Source organism: Polyodon spathula, chromosome 4 (genome assembly GCF_017654505.1).
Source record: "Polyodon spathula isolate WHYD16114869_AA chromosome 4, ASM1765450v1, whole genome shotgun sequence".
Lineage (NCBI taxonomy): Eukaryota > Metazoa > Chordata > Actinopteri > Acipenseriformes > Polyodontidae > Polyodon > Polyodon spathula.
Window position 1 is genome coordinate 75,173,118 of NC_054537.1, and position 21,278 is coordinate 75,194,395.

At 35.3% G+C, this 21,278-nt stretch overlaps 1 protein-coding gene and 1 pseudogene across 1 annotated transcript in view; one reads left to right on the forward strand and one right to left on the reverse strand.

The window, feature by feature from the left end:
• The window catches only part of LOC121314850 (teashirt homolog 1-like), a 40,889-nt gene extending 37,039 nt beyond the window's left edge, over positions 1 to 3,850 (reverse strand). Inside the window, exon 1 of the mRNA XM_041248566.1 lies at positions 2,896 to 3,850. Coding sequence (XP_041104500.1) covers positions 2,896 to 2,935 — 40 coding nt within the window. The 5' untranslated portion in view covers positions 2,936 to 3,850. The remainder of the gene's footprint in view (positions 1 to 2,895) is intronic.
• A 1,450-nt stretch (positions 3,851 to 5,300) lies between these two features.
• On the forward strand, positions 5,301 to 17,223 carry LOC121314851 (annotated as a pseudogene).
• The last annotated feature ends 4,055 nt before the right edge of the window (positions 17,224 to 21,278 follow it).

Sequence of the window (21,278 nt, forward strand, 5' to 3'; positions counted from 1 at the left end):
CATTTCTGTCTGTTGATTGAATACATGTTTAAAACTATTGTCAATACTGACCATTTTTAAGAGCCATCCCTAAACACAAAGCACCTGAACATTTGGTTGTATGATGATATGAACAAGACAACTGGCATTTAACCTCACCAAAACTGACAACTCAGCCGATTTTTTTTTTTTTTTTCCCCCTCAAGTCTCAGCTTTGTTGCTGTGTTAAAAGCGAAGATAACTAAGGTCATTAAGCAGCATTGTATCTGTGACATGATTAGTCAGGTAGCAAAGTCCATTTGTCACCTGCACTAGCAAATTGAGTTAATACTGCACTACGGGCTATGGGGACTGTATAATATCAACTTGATTACATCAAAGCAGCTGCGAACTTGACACCTTACTGAATTTGTCGGCATTAATCGTTAGGCCTGTCAGAAATCCATCAGGTTTACAGATAATTAGGGGCCTGCTAATGAATCTGGCTAAACAACCTTATCTTTTCTCTGATAATTAAGAAGCCTCTTCACTATGAAGAGTCGTTTTCTCAAAGGTTTGATGGCAGAAACAGGATTAGTGTAGATGATGTTTTCCCTTCCTTTCCCCATCAGTGTGAACCATTGCTATTCTACATCCGTCAGCCCACTTCTTCCCACAACTTCCTGGCTACCAAACAATCAATTATTTCACACAATGATACTCTAAGGGAAAACATAAAATCATCAACCGTGAATGTAGCCTGCAATTTAAAGAGATAGGCTGCTGTTTTCTCAACATGCAAACAAAAAGTAAATATCCAAGGTAAAACAGAAGTCAAAAAAGGTTTGTGCTTCATATACTATATATACACAATTATATACACCGAATAAAGACACTGTATGTTACTGGGTATCTCAGAACCCTGCCTGAGTTTTTGTTTCAAACACCACCAGAGTTCAGTGTTTTATAAAAAAAAAGAAAGAAAGAAAAGAAATGACTGGAAATATCATAGGTATATGGTTTCAAGATTAATTTGGCTTCAAATGGCAGCTCAACAGGGTAGCTTCTTGCCATCTAGAGTAGATGTACTGTAAGCAGGGAGTTGTTTTGCAAGTTCTCCTGTTTGTTTTTGTAAATACACAGCTGACTGCCTCAGAATGAATTGTGGTTTCTAGGTTTTTAGGTCAACAGGAGGTTGTGATACCTGTAACCCCTGTGTTTCTCTTTCTTTTACTTTGAATGAAACACAAGGCTGCTCTCCCATTTTAATTTTTTTTTTAACAGAACAGATGACTCAGTCATCAAGTCCTCTCAGCCATCACGTTGCAGCATTTTGATTAAGTATGCCAAATGTCGTGTAGAGGAAAGAATGGAAACACTATGCCTGCCAACTTTTGATTGACCATTAAAGCCAATGATGTATATGCCTGTCAAAAGAGAGACAATTAAATCAATACTGGAAAAAAAGTCGCCTTGACGGCTTATTTTTATGTAAGAGCTGCCAGGACAGATTACCATGCACCATCACGCCCCTGTCAACTTTTAAACCTTTTATAAAAAATGCTGTGTTTAAAGTTGACACAGGGTATTTCTTCCACCACAGCTTCATCAAGCATGGTCTGTGAGTTTGATATTTACGCAAATTAGAATTAATTTTTACCTGCTTAACTTAATAATATAAATACAAAAATATTAAGTTAAAAGTATAGTTTGTGTCTCTTTATTAGGTCTGTTTTACATCCTGCATTTCAAAAATCTGTTTAAAATTCCATTACAGTCTTTTGTTAGACTTCAGTTGTTATGCCTAACATCAAAGGCAGCCCTATTTACAGTTGTTCAAAAATCTTACACACTGACTCCTGGTCACCCTGCCATAACATTATTTATTTTAACTTAGACTCTAAAAGGATATGTGTCAACATGTTCTGTGATAATACACATGTTTTTGTTGTTGTTGTTTGTTTTGTGTTTTTTTTTTTTTTTTTTTTTTTTTTTGTAGGTAAGCAGAAGGAATTTATTTTTAGATGTATTTTCTAAATGAGAATGCTCTTGTTAGTATATGGCTTACTTTTTATTACTGGATAGATTAAACAATTATGTTTTAAGAGTGACAAAAAATAGTGTTTTAATGAAACTACTATTTTTTTTTTATATATAACCAAAAAGTCAGACTAGGTCAAATAAAATCAAAGGGAGGCTATCACTAATCTGTTTGGCATCAGCACCTTTCATAATGACTGAGAAACAAGAGATAATTATGCTGCAGCTTCAAAACTTTAGTTAAGTATTAAAAAAGCAGAAAAAAAAGAGTTGTCCTTAGAGTGGCTAAGCTGTCAGGGGCATGTGTGTTTCCATGGTGAGTGATTTATTGATGTTTATCAGGAATGAACAGATCAAAGGTTGCCAGATGACAGGCGATCAATCACGCATCAAATCAAGGATGACAATCCTCTAATAAACAGAAAAAAAGGTAAACCAGCTCGCCGGTTTTCTTTTCAGAAAAAAAAGAAAAACACAAAATTCTACCATTGTTTTTCTCCCCATGTAAAACAATGATGGCTCTCAAAAAAAAAAAAAAAAATCCCTTTCAAGTGACTGAAGCTAACATTATGAATGGAAAATGCTTATGAACCAACTACCATAATAAAATGATAGTTTTTTTATTTTATTTTTTATGCCACGGTATTTTTTTTTGCTATTAGTACTTTAAGACGAGCTATGTTGACACCAGCCACACAAGGAATTTTGTTAGTTTTTTTAAGACAATAATGTGTATGATAAGTGTAAACGGTTTGAGAGGAATTAAAATAACAGAACAACCTGGAAAGGAAACTATAGATAGAATGGCACTACCATTTAAATTATAAATCATATTGACTAGTGTGCGTCTCAGGAAAATGCTGTCAGTTGTAATGTACAGAATGTAAATAGCCTTACCTGCAGACCGCCTTGGTACTTGCTGCTTTCTCCTCGTCATAGTGCCGCTCAACAGTTTCCGCAGGACTTTTCATGCAGGAATAAAAATCAAAAGCGCTCACGGAGAAAATGCTACTTTTGTTCACAATGTTTCTCTTCGGGTGCTCTTTGCAACCGGTTTACGGAGGCGGCTACTAAGTCACCGCTACAAGAAAGTCAAAAGAGATGTGACTCCTCATTCAAAAAAGTATCTTGCAACAAAAACCGATATCCTAGATCTCTGCTTTCTTAAAATGTCTCAGATATAACAGTATTAATAAATACAAAAAAATAAAAAAAAATAAAATAAAAAAAAAGGTGTTCGAAATATTATATATTTGAAAGTCTCCTAACGTGTTGGTTTTCATAACGGATACATCTTCTCGGCACTTCTTTAATCTGTGGCAGAAAATCTGAGATGTGAGGTCAGTTTCAGTCACTCCCCCTTCTTCATCGGAAAGATTATTACTTTGTGTATCTTCCTTCGTCTTTAACTCACACGGTAAAACTCCTCATTATATTTCATTTCCGTATCAGTTGTTTTTTTTTTTTTTTTTTTTTTTTCAAGCACTGGTAATGAAAAACCAAGAAAAGAATAAACAAGCATTAGAAGGCTAATGTCAGTCACCCCGTCACCCAAAGACAGATCAAACAGACTCTCAGTCCGTATGGCTACTTTCTAAATATCTTTCCATTTGCGATCGCAGCGGCTTGCTTGGTACTATTAAATTGTTTCTGCCGCCGCTCGGAGTACGTGCGAGCTTTTTGATCTACTACAGCGGAAGACGAAACAGTGAGAGAAACAGACATCCACTCTCCGGGAGAGATGGACATGAACTATTTTTTCCACTAAACTCCAGGGAGTGATCCACAGTCTTGTCTCTTCTGTAAAAATGTAACACACATTCAGAACCCTGGAGGGTTTCAGACAGCCTCAACTGATAGACAGACACATCGAGTTGCTTTTCCTGCTTCACTCTTACTCCTCCCCTTGCTACAAACGTCACTCTGACAGTAAAACCTACCTGTCAATCTTTTTAATTGTCTTGTTTTTTTCTTCCTTAAAAATGAGCGACATGACAAAGGAAGACTTAATTGATCACTGAGGTGGAAGTTTTACTTCGAGATCTCAAAGACTTGTCTATCTGGTTCTGTTGCCACCATAATGTAGTCCTTATTAATTCTGTTTCCGTACCATTTTGTTTTAAGAAGTTCAATAGCCCCTCCCGATTTATTTACTTGGTTATTGCTAAGTGAATCTTTTCCAAGCGTACGTTGTTTAACTCATGCGTGCATTTTCTAGCAGTTTCGTTTTCCTTATTTTTGTTAAAATTGTTGACATAAACCAGACCATAGCCTCCATTAAATGTATATGAGGAATGATGCTCCGAGGGATTTAAAATAAGATTTTTCTCTGAATAAGCGTAGTCATTAAAACAGCAACAACAAAAACAAAGCTTCAAAACTTTGCATGTACAAAGATAAAAATAAACTTAACATATTCCCTTTACTTTTGCTATGTTTGCCATTTTTCATGTCTTACGTGAAATACAGCCGACTGGTTGTACATCAGTACATTCGAAGGGTATGTTAGTAATACATGTGCGTATTTAACTGCGTTAGCAGTGTCTTCCAGATTTTTTAAAAAATGTTTTGGCTTTGTAATGGGACAGTTTCATTGCTCTGTGTTAGCGTACCATACCATTATGTAAACTAATGTGGACTGTTCCTATTCCCACATTTGCATTTGATAATCGCATGTTGGAGAAAAATATATTCAGCTGTTGCAGTTTTATATCGATCCTGTTTTCATTTCTTCCACCCGGTGGTAGGGTGTAAATAACTCCAGATTGATTCGTTACACCTTACGAGGAAGTGAACATAGACACGGGAAGGGGAGGGACTCTGAAAGCTAAAGCAACACAGTGCTACATTACCAAGCCTCTGCACATTATTCATCTATCGCAAAAACCTGCAATTTAATAACAGGTTAAAATAGCAGATGATATGCTTCTGACATACACATATTTGTATATATAAAATCTAATGGGAAAGTAGAGCTAGCCAGGGAGCTAAATGCAATATTTGCAGGAGAACTGTCCGTGAACTTGGTTCTTTATTTATTTATTTATTTATTTATTTATTTATTTATTATGTTGAACTCATGTCCATTGCCTCAACTGCTAGGACGCTGTTTTTAGCAGTCGATGGAAAACTCCGGATTAAAAAACGCAATTTTCGGACTTCGCTTAATTTCAGCCCCACTCCGGTCGATACTAGACATGTCGTACTCCACTCATTCATGGATTTTAAGGGTTCCTCCATACCTAGGTCCATGCTCCTCAAGCGGTTGTCACAAAGCTGTTTTTGGTTGTCACAAAGCTGACCCCAAATTTCAGAGAAGCGGTCTCTGCAAACTGTTCCGGTCCAGACACCCAGGGATGGAGATTTACACATCAGATTAGCCACTCAAATTATTATATATATATTATATATATATTCATATATATATATATATAATATATATATATATATATATTATATATATGGTGTGTGTGCACACACACATACACAATTAATATTATTATTACATTACCATATTCTGCTCTTCAAGAATGGCATGAATATAGCCTCGTTGTAGCAATATAGCAATCACCCCAGACTACAGTACCTTGACTCTGTACTTGAACAGGGTGGAGAATTTGAAATGCTTCCACAACTACCTATTCAGCACGGAAATAAAATCTTACCTCCTTTTTCCCCCCTTGCAGCCTAAATTCCTGAGTTATTGCCAGCTGTAATCAAAAACCGATCATTTATGCAGAATGAATGTTGGAGGGAGCTAATAACGTGGAAATATTTCCAAGTTCCGCCCCAACATCTGTCTGTCCATCCATCTCTGAATCTATCTCTATCTGCCTGTCTATCTTGATGTTTTGCTACGTCACTAACCTGCAATCAGAAACTCAGTTACAAGCAAAACTGGCACAAATAGACGCAGAGATTGAGAAATTGCTGTTTAGCATTTGGACTGCAGAGCAAAACACATAATGCGCCATGGTTTCATTAACCCTTTTCAGATATCCTGATTTCATAATTGAAGATTATTATTATTATTATTATTATTATTATTATTATTATTATAATAATAATAATAATAATAATAATAATAATAATAATAATCTAAACTAGTACACATTAGTGACAGAACAGACAAGTATTTTTTTTGATAACCGTATTTCTTGTGTTTTAATCTTATAATATGGGTGTAAAAAAAGGCTAGAGCACTCATTTGGAGAATTAGTTTGTAGATAATATAATAATTTGGCGTTTTATTTTTGGTTTGCTATAGAATTGAAATGGCAAGACATAGCCTACCTGCAGTTGCATTTCTAAGCTCTTTGCCCGTTATATTGTAAGTGGAATATTTAAAAAGTTATACCATAATGTGTGCTAAAAAATATTGATTATGGAATCTGTATTATAACACGCATACTCATTTTTTACAGTTTTTTTTTTTTTTTTTTTTTTTTTTTTTTTTTGGATTTAGGAATATATTACATTTCTAATTACTTTTAAAGTCTCAAAACGCGAAACGCCTATCGGTTTTAATCTTAGTAGTAAACATGTTAAAGCTTGTGTATTTATTCCTGTTTATAGTAGCACATTACTGGAGCTGTACACACAGTAGCCATATTAACCCAAATGTGAACGAAGGGACAAATATAGTTCTTTAACTCTATGCTATTGCAATAGGCTATACACAGGCTAATAATTTAATTTAAAGTTGGACCAGTTTACCTTGTTAGACAAGTTACACAAGTAATGTGTGAGATACAGGAGTTGTTAAATGTTTTAAGTAGATCGGATTTCAAACGATTTTATATATATATATATATATATATATATATATATATATATATATATATATATATATATATATATATATATCCCAGAATGACCTTAACCGGTAGCACTACGTTGTAAACACGTGTACAAGTCAACATATTTAAAAATATGCATTTAGAAAAAAAAGTCGATTACTTATTTTGCAAGACTTTATTAAAGATTTTAAAAGGAAACATAAAATAAGTCACACAAAATATGATGAAACCTCTGTAGCACATTTTCATTGTTGTAAAACTGAATATGCAATACCAAAACTTCTAATGATATACTAACCTTGCAGGTTGTTGCAGATCCTATTGATAGAAATATTTATTTATTATGTGTCCATCTCAGTATAAACTATTTAGGTTGCTCTTTTAATAACTATAATATAGCTGCCTGGTTAAATGTTATTTATACATGTTTTTGTGTGGTTTAAGCGAACCTTCGAAAATGTGGACTTGGGGTAAAAGACGAAAGAAACCCGACATAAATTTCTAACCTTTAGCAAATACATGCCTGTTGTATATTTTGCAAACTGACCCAGTATTAACAAATAATTTAAACAGACATAAACGCACGTTTGTTTTTAGGTATGTTTGATTCATGGGGACGAGTTGATCGATTCAGAGCTGAGGCAACACTAGGTTTAGTTAAGTTTTGGATTTTGGTTTTCAATTAGATTTTTTTTTTCTTCATAAAAATAATTGGATTAATTCACTTTATGCTTTTCACTCCCTAATGCAATTACATGGTTTATTTCACATTATCACAGTGATAATACTCCATATTGAGGTATAGCTCCGTGTCATGTATGCTCAATATAAACATATTCCAATAGTTCTCATGTGTTTTTTTTCTTTATTATTTTGCACCATGGATATATATATATATATATATATATATATATATATATATATATATATATATATATATATATATATATCAAAACATTGTGGTCAGGGCGAGTTTGTTTAGGCTAATAATGCAGGATATCTATTGCATTCTAAACCTTCCTTTGAGTAGGATATTAAGTTTTTATCGATAGCAAAATGTAAATACGACTGCATTGAACATTATATAATCAGTTGAAGAGTTTTAAGTCTACCTTCATTTAACAGTTCACTTATTACTTTACATGGAGTCAAATATTTTTAATGCGCTTTATCGGAAGTCTAAATAAAAAATAAAAAAAAAACCGCTAACTTGGCTAATTGAATTGAATTGAACACACACACACACACACACACACACACACACACACACACATATATATATATATATATATATATATATATATATATATATATATATATATATATATATTACTTGTAATAATAAAAACAAACAAAAAATAAAACAATATAAAAATAAAACGTAATGTATTTTTAAAAAATGATGTAGACATATTTGCTTGAAAAATACAAATATTAATTGAACTCTATTTCTATTACTCTATTTTCCTCCAACTGTCTTATTGTAGACAATACTGTGACCTATCTAGAGATTTCAAGAGGTAGAGACGCGTGTGGGAAACGTAGAGAATATCAGAGACCTTTTAAGTGCATGTCTAACAAAACCCTGGCATGTCTTATAGGAAGGGGGTCATCTAGTTTTGAGCATTTGTTTTTATGGGCTTACATTACTCAGACTGTAATAAAAAGACCATTAAAATACGTAGCATTCACCAACATATAAATCGCAGGAGTCTGTTGTAAAAACATTTACCGACCACAACTATGATGCCTTTTGTGTGTGTGTGTGTGTGTGTGTGTGTGTGTGTGTAAGGTGTTTAGTGAGAGGTAGGCTACTGTACACTCACTCACCTTAGTAGCCAGAAGTGCAAGAGTCAAGTTCTAAACACGGACCGCGACTCAGACACTTATTTTTTTAAGACTACAGTTAAAATTCTCTCTCTCTCTCTCTCTCTCTCTCTCTCTCTCTCTCTCTCTCTCTCTCTCTCTCTCTCTCTCTCTCTCTCTCTCTCTCTCTCTGAAGTTAGTTCAAAGTTGCCAAACTAGCTGCTTATTTCTAAAATTTAACCTAGCTGCTTCGTTATCAATCTCAGCCTCTGATGTGTACGTTTTTGAGGGTAGGACAGTACACGTTTATAAAGTTTAACATGAAAATATTTCCCCTGAATTCGGATACGTTATGTGCTTTAATTATATAACTGCTAACTACAATTACACTAGCTTATGTTTTTAAGGTATATCAATTTAACCAAGTGACATTTTAATTATCATTCTGCACTACACTATATACCAGCCTTAGCTGTAGAAAGTCCAAACATTATTCATGGGCTCTCAACTCATAGCGATGGCTCCTTTCAGGGCAGGGGTCAAGGAGTGTTCCAGTCACGTTTAAGGGAACTATACAGTAATAGAATTCAGTCAAAAAATATTAATTCATTCCATTTTTGTATTTAAACTGGACTTGAAATGATATACAAAATGCATTCCAGGAATGTGAAATTTGCAAATTAAGTTTAATAAATATTTAATGAATGCATTTATAATACAAAATAAACTATTCAATTTGGTTCATTAGACAGTAATTCAAAAATCTAAATGTATATTACTCATAGGTTAACCAGTCTATTTAGACAGGATTTCCCCAAAACTGCCAAAAAAGGATTTATAATTGATCCAGGAGAGTGCTGCCCCATTAAAGAAATCAGAAAGCAAAATAATCAGTGGAACATTACACCAAAGTGCATAAATAGGGAGCTATCATAATATTTCACCAGGTCTTAAACCTGAGGATTATCTTGGATCTTTAACAATCTTTTGCAAATGTGAATAAATAAACCTACAGCTTGTATATGTGAGGTTCACTTATTTTCAAACAATTTACTGACCACTTGTTGGCAATCAAGCAGAATGCAAACTGTTTAAGGGAACAATAGGATTACTAGTGTGTCTATATGTTTTGGTCTCTATATACTGTAATGTTTGGGTAATTGGTATTTTTTTCCATTAAAATATTCTGTAAGTAAAGTGGTTTACTAGTAAACAGCTGTGATTATTTTGGTGAATACTGATATCTTGAAGATTCTCAAACAAAATACTGAACCGTCAGTAATGGAAACCAATGTTGGGATTAAGTTGTAAGCAAGGGCTGTATTAAAATGGGGTGGCTAAAAAACACCTTTTAAAGGGAATATTTAGAGGTGTGATAGTTTAACAAAAAATTGTTTACCATCACTGAGTGCAAGTTTTCCATTACTCCAATGCATTGCGCTGCTTTTTGGATACATCACCCTGCTCTTGAAAAGTAAATAGATTCAGCTTTGGAATCTTGGGAGGACTGTGTAGAATTGCAAATGAATTTCAATGTTGCCAGAAATCGGCACATAAAAAGTGCACCGTTTTAATTTAATGTGATGTTGTTTAAAAGTAGTACCGATTTTGCAGTTGGAGAACATGACTGCAATTACCGTACAGAATTACAAACATTTTCACAAAGCTTTTTCAGATGTATGGCCCCGGGCGGGAAATACTGGTGTCAAGAGTAACAAAAAGTACTATTGTACACATGCTTCTGCAGTAAGTTGCCATGATACAATATTGCAATTTTTATATATTTGCCTATGTTACAATGAGAACAGATATACCTAAAAACAGTTATTCCCAACAGGGAGGGCAATTTGAACTGATAGCGGCAACTCTAACATTGTTTTTTTTGACTGAAAAATACCAGTACTGGCAATGTCACATCAGCCTTTCTCTTTCACAGTTTATGACTAATAGTGTCTGGCTGTCCATCTATCCCTGTCTGTCACACTACGAGATGAACACGATAACTGGCTTCATGTTGCACAAATCATCACAAAATGGCCACAAGTAGCTTAATTCATTTAGGACAGAAGCTGGACATTTTAATTTACAGGAGTGATTTCATTTTAAAAGAAAATATTCACACAAAAAAGAGGCTTGTCGCCTCGTGTGACCACCCTGGTCAACACCCTGGCGACATGTCTTCCACCTTAGTACGATGTTCTATTTTTCGATGACACAAGGGCAACATTTTCAATACCAGCCAATCATATTTGATAGTAGTCTCACGTGATAATAAACGGGTGATGTGGACGCATGACTTAGAAGTGAAGCTAATAGACTATTTAGTTTTTTTGGGGTTTTTTTTTTGGTTTGAGAAATAATTACATATAAGAAAATAAAAGGTTTCCTTGGAGGCCATCTGTTACTTTGTGTTTCCTTTGCTTAAATTATTATTATTATTTTTGCAATAAATAAGAACAAAAGACAATAACATTTTCATTTTTTGCTCACAAGATGAAAAAAATGAAAAGGTTGCAATGGTTGTGTTTTGGTAATAGATAGACTACTTGTTCACCACATTTTAGAAAAAAAAAAATGTCGTAAGGTTTGTTTTTTTGTGCAAGTATAAAACAAGTGATACAGTAATACTTCTCCATGTCTCATAACCCATGTCTGAACCCCAAACTTTTTTTTTCCTACTCTCCTCTTCCTCATCTAACATTTCTATTAAAGCAGCAGCCGCAGCCTTCCTTTGCAGCATGTTTACGCCTTGTGATAAAAACGTCCATTATGTTTGGTTTGCATTATATTGTCGCCTGTGTGTTGCCATCTTGTCGACCGCATGGTTGTCTCTCGTGTGACCACCGCAAAACACAAGGCAACACACAGGCAACAAATGTGTTCCTCTTGTTGCCGTCAGTAAAAGTCGCCTGTATGACCAGGCCTTTGGGATTTCATTCACTGTCACTCCCATGCACTTTCTTAGGCCATTTTTGTTTTGTCTGTTTGACAGCCTTCAATTCGATAGAATAATAACTGGCAGGTACCTAACATCCTATAAAAGTGCCTTTTGTCATCCACTGCTTTTCTTGTTTTCTACACAGTCATTATGCTCCATTTTCCTGCAGACAGCACATGGGATACTACATGTTTTTGCAGCCTGTCTAACTTTACAGTCTTACTTATTTTAACAATTTGCTTTATAATGAAATAGACATAATATTGAAATTCATAGGCGGTTCGAAACTTTTGCCCACTGTTGTAGGTTTCTCTTGGATATTTAAAATGAAGGCCGGTTTACAATTTTAGTGAATGCAGAAAGGTACATTTATTGGAAAATAAAGCTCAAGGATATACCTATAAACGGCATCTCTAAATGACTCTAAGAGGCAACACCCAGCACACCAAAATTATCCCAATTGCACAAACAACATTTGACCACCTATAGTAATTTATAGTAATGTAGGTAATTCACTGTGAAGAAAACAATGAATCAGCAACAGCCAGTGAAAGCCTCTTCTGTCTTTTAAATTTAAGTTCAATGGACTGTCAACCTACAGGGCTCTGTACACTTAATTAAACAGTTTTAATGGCAGCTATTGAGAGGTCTAAAGGCTTTATCTGCCACTACAGCCCTTTACTATATACAGTGACACTGGAGTACTGTACTGTAGTACTGCAGCAAGCACTTGAAAACAAATGCATTGTTAAACCTAACTAGCTGAATTAAAGTTTTAAAATATCCTAAATTATGTATGCTTTAGAGTTATTTAAAAGCATTTTATATATAAAATATCATATATATATATATATATATCTATATATATATATAATATTATATATTATACATCGGATGATATGTTTACACTTACCGTTCGCGCAGCCTAATTGGCATACTTTAATTACAAGTAAAATACCAGTAGCAGTTTTCCACTTTATATGCTGCTGTATGTAATTGCATAGTTGCATAAATAATTTTAAAAAATGCTAAAAAAAAATCTTGAATAACATAACCGAGATTAGAAATCTTTTCAATAAATAATTTGAAATCCGTCGCAAAAGATTAAAAAGTAATTTTTTTGCAAATCTCGCTAAACAATACCTTTTTTTGTGTTGCAGTGCCTTGTGTCAGAATTCCAGCTGGAATTTTCCAAGGGAGTTAAATGTAATGCTAAACTAAATTGAAATATCTGTGTCCTGATGTTACAAAGGTTATGAATAGACTGAGATTCTTTACAGTACATACAGATAATGTCATGTTATAATTATATTATATATATAATATATATATATATATATATATATATATATATATATATATATATATATATATATATATATGTTGCTTTATAGCCTGGAATTAAAATGTATTAAAATAGTTTTTTTTTTTTTTTCATTTATCTACACATCCTACCCCACAACTTCCAAGTGACAAAAATATTCTAGAAATTTGTAGAAAATTAATTAAAAATAAAAACTGAAATAGCTCGGTTGGATAAGTGTCCACCCCCCTTGTAATAGCAATCCTAAATTAGCTCAGGTATAAAATCACACATCAAGTTAAGTGGCCTCCACCTGTGTTAAATTGTAGTGATTCACATGATTTCAGAAAAAAATCAGCAGTTCCTGTAGGTTCCCTCTGCTGGGTAGTGCATTTCAAAGCAAAGACTCAACCATAAACACCAAGGAGCTTTCAAAAGAACTCTGGGACAAAGTTGTTGAAATGCACAGATCAGGGAATGGGTATAAAAAAATATCAAAGGCCTTGAATATCCCTTGGAGTACGGTCAAGATGATTATTAAGAAGGGGAAGGTGTATGGCACCACCAAGACCCTGCCTAGATCAGGCTGTCCCTCCAAACTGGATGACTGAGCAGAAGGAGACTGATCAGAGAGGCTACCAAGAAGCTAATGGCAACTTTACAAGAGCTACAAGCTTTTATGGCCAAAACTGGTCAAAATGTGCATGTGAAAACACTATACCAAGCACTCCACAAATCTGGCCTGTATGGTAGAGTGGCAAGAAGGAAGCCATTACTCAAGAAAGCCCACCTTGAATCCTGTTTGAAGTATGCAAAAAGAAACACTCAGGAGATTCTGTAGCCATGTGGCAAAAATATTTGTGGTCTGACAAAATTAAATGGAACTTTTTGGCATAAATGCAAAGCGTTATGTTTGGAACAAACTCAACACAGCACATCACCCAAAGAACACCATACTTACTGTGATGCACGGTGGTGGCAGCATCATGTTATGGGGATGTTTCTCATTGGCTGGGACTGGGGCACTTGTCAGGATAGAAGGGAAAATGAATGGAGCAAAGTACAGATAAGTCCTTGAGAAAAAACTTCTGCCCCCTGCAAGAAAGCTGAAACTGGGATGGAAGTTCACCTTTCAGCATGACAATGACCCAAAGCACGCAGCGAAAGCTACACTGGAATGGCTAAGGAATAAAAAGTTAAATGTCCTTGAGTGGCCGAGTCAGAGCCCCACCTAAATCCAATAGAAAATTTGTGGTATGACTTGAAGATTGCTGTCCATCAACGCTCCCCAAGGAACTTGACAGAGCTTGAACAGTTTTGTAAAGACGAATGGTAAAATATTGCCAAATCTAGGTATGCAAATTTGGTAGAGACCTATCCCAACAGACTCATAGCTGTAATTGCTGCCAAAGGTGCTTCCACCAAGTATTAACTCAGGGGGGTGGAGACTTATCCAATTATGATCTTTCAGTTTTTTAGTTTTAATATATGATTTTTTTCTCACTCTTTTTCCCCTTAACAGTGTGGAGTATGGTGTAGATAAGTGGAAAAAATACTCATTTAAATGCATGAAATTCTGAGGCACTGATACAACAAAATGTGAAAAAACTGAATTACAAATGGTACATTGAAATTTTTTTCTGTTCGATATTTTTTTTTTAAAACACTGAAACTCAAAATCAATTATTGTAAGGTGACATTGGTTTTATGTTGGGAAATATTTTTAAGAAAAATAAAAAACTGAAATATCTTGCTTGCATAAGTATTCAACCCCTGTGCTGTGGAAGCTCCCAGTTTGCAACGATGAAAGAAATTGCCCTAACAAGGACACAATTACCTTACCATTGGCCTCCACCTGTGAACCATTAAAATTGCTGTCACATTTTCATTGGTAAAGCTGTGACTCTTGAAAATGAAGACCAAAGAGCATCCTACAGAAGTTAGAGATAAAGTAATACAAATGCACAGATTAGGGAAAGGGTACAAAGTAATATCCAAGTGTTTGTATATCCCAGTGAGCACAGTTGGATCAATAAGAAGGAGACTTGTGAGAGAAGCCACAGAGAGGCCAACAATCACTTTGAAGGAGCTACAGAGTTCAGTGGCTGGGAGTGGAGTAATGGTGCACCATCACTGGGCTGTATGGGAGGGTGGCAAGAAAGAAGCCTTTGCTCCAAAAGTACCATCTGAAAGTACGTCTGGAGTTTGCCAGAAAGCATGAGAGTGACCCAGCTGCGATGTGGGAAAAGGTTTTGTGGTCAGATGAGACCAAGATAGAGCTTTTTGGCCAAAACTCAAAGCACTATGTGTGGCGCAAACCTAACACTGCCCATGCCTCAAGACACACCATCCCTACAGTGAAGTATGGTGGTGGCAGTATCATGCTGTGGGGATGCTTCTCATCAGCAGGGACTGGGCATCTTGTTACAATTGAAGGAAAAATGGATGGAGCAAAATACAAGAAAATACCGCAAGAGAATCTGCTTCAGTCCACTAAAAAACTGAAGCTTGGGAGGAAATTCACCTTTCAGCAGGACAATGATCCCAAGCACAAGGCCAAAGCAACATTGGAGTGGCTCAAGAACAAAAAGGTGATTGTCCTACAGTGGCCCAGTCAAAGTCCTGATCTCAATCCCATTGAGAATCTGTGGCACTATTTGAAAATTGCGGTCCACAAGCGTTGTCAACCAACCTGAACAACCTGGAGCAAATCTGCCAAGAAGAATGGGCCAAAATCACTCCGTGCAAAGCTGGTAAATACTTACCCCAAAAGACTTAAAGCTGTTATTGCAGTGAAAGGTGGCTCTACCAAATATAAATGTGTCGGGGTTGAATACTTATGCAAGCAAAATATTGTTTTAAAAAAAAATATCGAACAAAACGAAATTTCAATGTACCATTTTTAATTCAGTAATACGAAAGAATTGGTCAGGGGTCTGAATACTTTTGCAAGGCACTGTGTGTGTGTGTGTGTGTGTGTGTGTGTGTGTGTGTGTGTGTGTGTGTGTGTGTGTGTGTGTATATATGAATAATCTAAATTGGGTGTTATTATGTTATAACACCATCACATGTCAAGGTTACACAGTACTGTATTTTCTTCAGTTTATTTTTATTACATTCGTGTTATTATGCTTTAGGTGTTGGCCTGCCACATCTCACAATTTCTTTGTCATCTTGTGTCTTTTCTATTGTTGTTTTATTTTAGATTTGTTGGCATCAATGCGTCTGTCATCAATTATTCAGCTGGCCGTTACGACCCTTCAGTTAAGCCTCCATTTGATGCTGGTTTTGAAGAAATTGGTGAGGTAGTGGCACTGGGACGCAGTGCCAGCGCCAACCACACAGTGGGTGAAGTAGTGGCCTACATGGGAGATGGTGCTTTTGCTGAATACACAGTTGTGCCAGCCAGTCCCTGTGCCCGCAGCAAAACCTGAATTCCTCACCTTGATGTTGAGCGGAGCCACAGCTTACATCAGCTTGAAAAAGCTTGGAGTATTATCTGAAGGGGAGAAGGTTTTTGTGACAGCAGTAGCTGGAGGCACAGGGCAGTTTGCTGTGCAGTTTGCCAAGAGAGCTAAGTGCCATGTAATTGGAACCTGCTCCTCTAACAAAAAGGCTGCCTTCCTGAAATCCATCGGCTGCGACCGCCCATTAACTACAAAACTGAAGACATCCGGAAAGTCCTCAGAAAGGAGTACCCAAAAGGCTTGGATGTGGTCTACGAGTCCATCAAGGGGGGAAATGTTTGACCTCGCCGTCAACCGCATGGCCACTAAAGGCCGGCTAATTATTATTGGGTTCATTTCAGGCTACCAGACTGCCACTGGAATCAAGCCTGTAAGGACTGGAACTTTGCCTGCGAAGTTGCTCCAGAAATCTGCCAGCATCCTTGGGTTCTTTCTGCCTCACTACCTCTCAGAATACAAGGCAGCGATGAAGCACATGCTGGAGATGTGTGAGAAAGGTGAACTAGTATGTGAGGTGGATCTGGGTGAGATGACTCCAGAGGGCAAATTTGTTGGTTTAGAATCTGTGTTCCCTGCTGTAGATTACTTGTACTTGGGTAAAAACATTGGGAAGATTGTAGTTGAACTACCCCACTCTGTCAGCAGTAAATTGTGAGATTACAGTAGCAGTCGAAATTGGAAATACAACAGGAGAAAAAAAAAGACATTTACTTCAAAGTGATTCTGAAAGTGCCTAATTCACGCATGAGTGGGACATTTACTGGAGAAGTTTGACTTTAAAGATTAAAAAATGTTAGAAAAAAAATCTATTATGTAGTGTAAAAATCTAAATCTATGTATCCTTGTTCTGTATTACAATACAATACTGTACAATATAGTGAGGTAAAAGTGAGATTTTATAAAAACTGCTATGTGGAATTGGAAATTAATACTAGTTTGTAAATAAAAATACATTTATTTTAAAGAATATTATTAAAATATTTGTTAAACATTTAATACATGTCTTGTCCATCAATGTTTAGTGAAAATTTGACACTACAAGGTGTGTAGTAGTGTTCAGCTGTTAATGTTGATATTTGCTTGGTTTTATGTAGGAACTACTTGTCCACACATTAGATCTAATTAAACCAAAAAAGTGATATTACAAGGTTTTAAATAAATAATTTACAGTGTTTAGGATTTTTGTTCGGGCCTAAGAATGGCTCACCTGGTAAAAGCACATCGATGTGGTGTTCTGAATCATACGGTCAGGGGACGCAGGTTTGCATCCTGGCTGTGCAAATTCACCGGTCTCCGTTGGGAATTCCACAGGGAACGCCACACTGGCTCTGGTGATTCCATGGTATAGGTAGGCAACTTTGTCAGTGATTTGTTTCTCCTTGCCACGTTAGAGTGGACCATACTTGGCAGGCCTGATGTGATCAAATCGGACGCCTGCATAGCTGGCCTATGTCTTCCAGGGGCAGGTAGCTCACTGACATCCACTGCTGGGCTCCTGGGCATAAAAAGGAAATTCACTACATAGTGGAAGCAAAGGACACCCACTGATCTTTAGTTTTCCTGAGCTGTTGAGAGGATTGTTGCGATTTAGGGAACATAACTGCACATTCTAAATTAGGAAGAAAATGGGGGTTAAAATATTGAAGAAAAAAAAATATTAATATAACTTTTTAAATTTTATTTTGCAGTATGACCTCTAAACTGTTTTCTTTATCACAGTTCATCTCTTGTATCTGTAGATGATCCTTCTGTTCACTCTACTTTTTCAAAAAGCATGCCCCGTTGACAAACCAAGTTGTTTGTATTCATCAGTTAGTTTTAGCTGAAAGGATACATGCTTTCTCTCTCAATGAAATTTGATTAGGTCACTCTGTGAGTCAAACCGGAGTGATCCTGCTACTGTTTGCACAATGGAATAGAAAATGATCTGGTCAAACTTACAAAGCAAAATCAAATGATGTTTTTACTATAGTGATACAATGTTAGTTAGTAGGACGCATGTGTAGAACTTGGAATTCTCAGAAATTAGAACAACATAAAATATGGTAACAAGAAAAGGCTGTTCAGCCCATGGAGAACTTTCCCATGCTAGTAGATTATTTGCCCACATCTAAGAACCTAATTACAGTTTTTAAAGTGATATTCTCTTGTTTCTGCATTCTTATTTTATTTTATTTATTTATTTATTTTGTGTGTGTGGGTGTGTGTGTGTGTATATATATATATATATATATATATATATATATATATATATATATATATATATATATATATATATATATATATATATGTGTTTTATTACTGATTATATATATTTCTATGTGTGTTTTATTTGCTGATTATATATATTTGTACGTGTGTTTTTATTCTAAAGCACTTTGTGGCGACCACCATTAAAAGCGTTATACTAAAATTAAGATTGATTGATTGATTGATAATGCCTCCTCAGTCCTGGTCTAGATACCTACTTAACCAGCATAATGCTTTTAAAATTCAACAAACAACATTACTGTGCTTTATAAACCTAAATCCAACCCCCCCCCATTCTTCTATTTAATTGCCTCCAAGACATTTTAGGTTAGTACCTTGGAATTAGGAATTTGCCCTTTTAGTCCTGAGTAAATGAGGGAGCACACTCTTTCCACACTTTATTGTTAACTGTTTACCTGTTGACTATTCCATGGAATGATTGCAATGTAAAACAACCATTCCATGAATTAGGGGTATCAAAAGTTGAATTGCAATATCAAACCTAGGTAAGGCCACTCTATTGTAACTAGTGATGGAAGAGCGATTTCTTTGGAATTAAATATATTTGAAAGATCATTCAAGGAGGCTTTCACCATGTCTTCAATGTAGACAACTAACAGAACAAAATGAATTATTACCCAGCACTGGAATGACTGAAACAACAAGATAAAAATCAAAGAAAGAATTATGTAGGTTTCACACACCCGACCCCGTCCCTTTCAGAAACAGTTTATAGGGATTTGAGGGGGGTTGGCGAATTCTGTGTACTTGAGTGTGTATGACTTCCCAGCTCCCTTACCTCACCACCTTGGCTGTCATCGGGCCCCAACACTGAAGGTGCACCTCAGCTGGAATCCATTGGCCAAAAATGTAATTATATTCTAACACTGACTTGGCTCCTGCCTGGTGAAATGCTATTTTAAGTGGGTGGCTAAGTTTGTCTTGACACAAGATAACCTTTTAAGCATGCACAATGCCAAGTGTTACATTGATTTAACTGGATAAAAGTTGACTAAAGGTTCTTATCCTAATTATGGAAATGTAAAGATTTGCAGTACAGTTCATTACTAGTGCCAACATATCTCATTCTAGTTAGGGAGGTTGCAAACTTAGGTAAGAGTTGTTTTTTTATTTTAGTAAACGATTACTTGAGTATATAATTAGGGATGATTGTTTTATTTTCATTTTTTACAGCATGGCTCCAAGTATACTTTATCCTTGCCATAGGCTGTAATACAATCCTTTATACAGATGATATAAATATTTGGCCTTTCATAACTTGAGGTTCTTCTCATTCTAAAAAGCCCTTAGTTTTTTTTTTTTTTTTCCTCAAGCATGATAACAGCTTCATTTTATTAAGCAATACACTAAACAGCAAAAAAAAAAAAAAAAACTACCATTGTAAAAAGAAAAATAATAAGTTATTTAGATAACCAAACCACACATTATATTATTTAATTGTATTAATATGGAACCGAAATTGAAAAAAAAAAAAATTAAGCAATTAAGTTGCTGGTCCTCGTGACATGCTGTATTTTAAACAATTACAAGCCACATGTGTTTTCATTTGGATAACATTGCCTATTTATTCTAGCTGTGAACATTTTATTTCTCCTCAGAGTCTGTACATTAAATGCCTAAATAATGATTTGTTACATATGTGACCTTGTCCAAGAACTAGCTACCCTTACATCACTTAGTGTACTGATTTTGCAAATCTGTTTCTTAAATAAATCTTGTCAAATTAATGTAGCCTCTGAAATCTTTTTCCTTTGAACTTTACTTTCTCCTTTTCATTTCTAGAGCAATAATCAGTTGAAAATGATCACTATTATCCATCAGGCATCAGTATAAGTCTGTGGCTGCTTCTTATTAAATAAAAAGAGTCCTGCAGAAAGCACCTCAAAACATTCCCTCTAACAAGTGTGTAATATCCTTTGTACAGTACAAGACCTTTTATTGGGTGTGTTTACAACCAGAAGATGCTGGAAGCCTGACAAATTATATTATTTAAGACAGATGACTGCCTGAGGGAACCTGTAATTTTGGCTTCCTGTTTCTGGCTTTTATTTCAGTAACATTTTTGTTTGCCACAGGATGTGTACCTGTGTTGTGCGTTAACCCCCTTCATTGTTTCTGTCAAGTCATAATGATTTTGCTGTATGTCATGTGAATTTACAATAGTTTTTTAATAGAGTGGCTGGTAGATGACCTGCTGAATTATTTAGTAATTGTATGTCTGAAAATATGGAATCTGTACTGTAAGAATTAGTGTAACATAGAAATCCTTCAGTAGGCTCGAGTTTGTTGCCACATATATGTCTGACAAGGAATTTTGGCCTTTCATAAATTGTAATTCAGCAAGTTCACTCTAACATATACTTATATTATTCAACTCTCATGCTTAACCAAGCAATCACTGTACTGTGTGTTTACCTCAATATCCTGCAACACACTTTTAGAAGTAGTGTGCAATTGAGAATTATTGTTATTAACTTGGAAAAACTATATGCAAAATCCCCAAAACATGAATAAGTTTCCCCAGAATATTTGTTTAAAGCACTTTTTTTTTTTTTTTAAATGTGAGGCTATTCAAACAAGTCACTAATGAAGACAGAGCAATAAAATATGTCTTTGTAAAATAACACCTGACACAATGCAAGAATGAATTAGTTATACAATCTAGAATTTAAATGTTCGTATATTTGTCATTGATA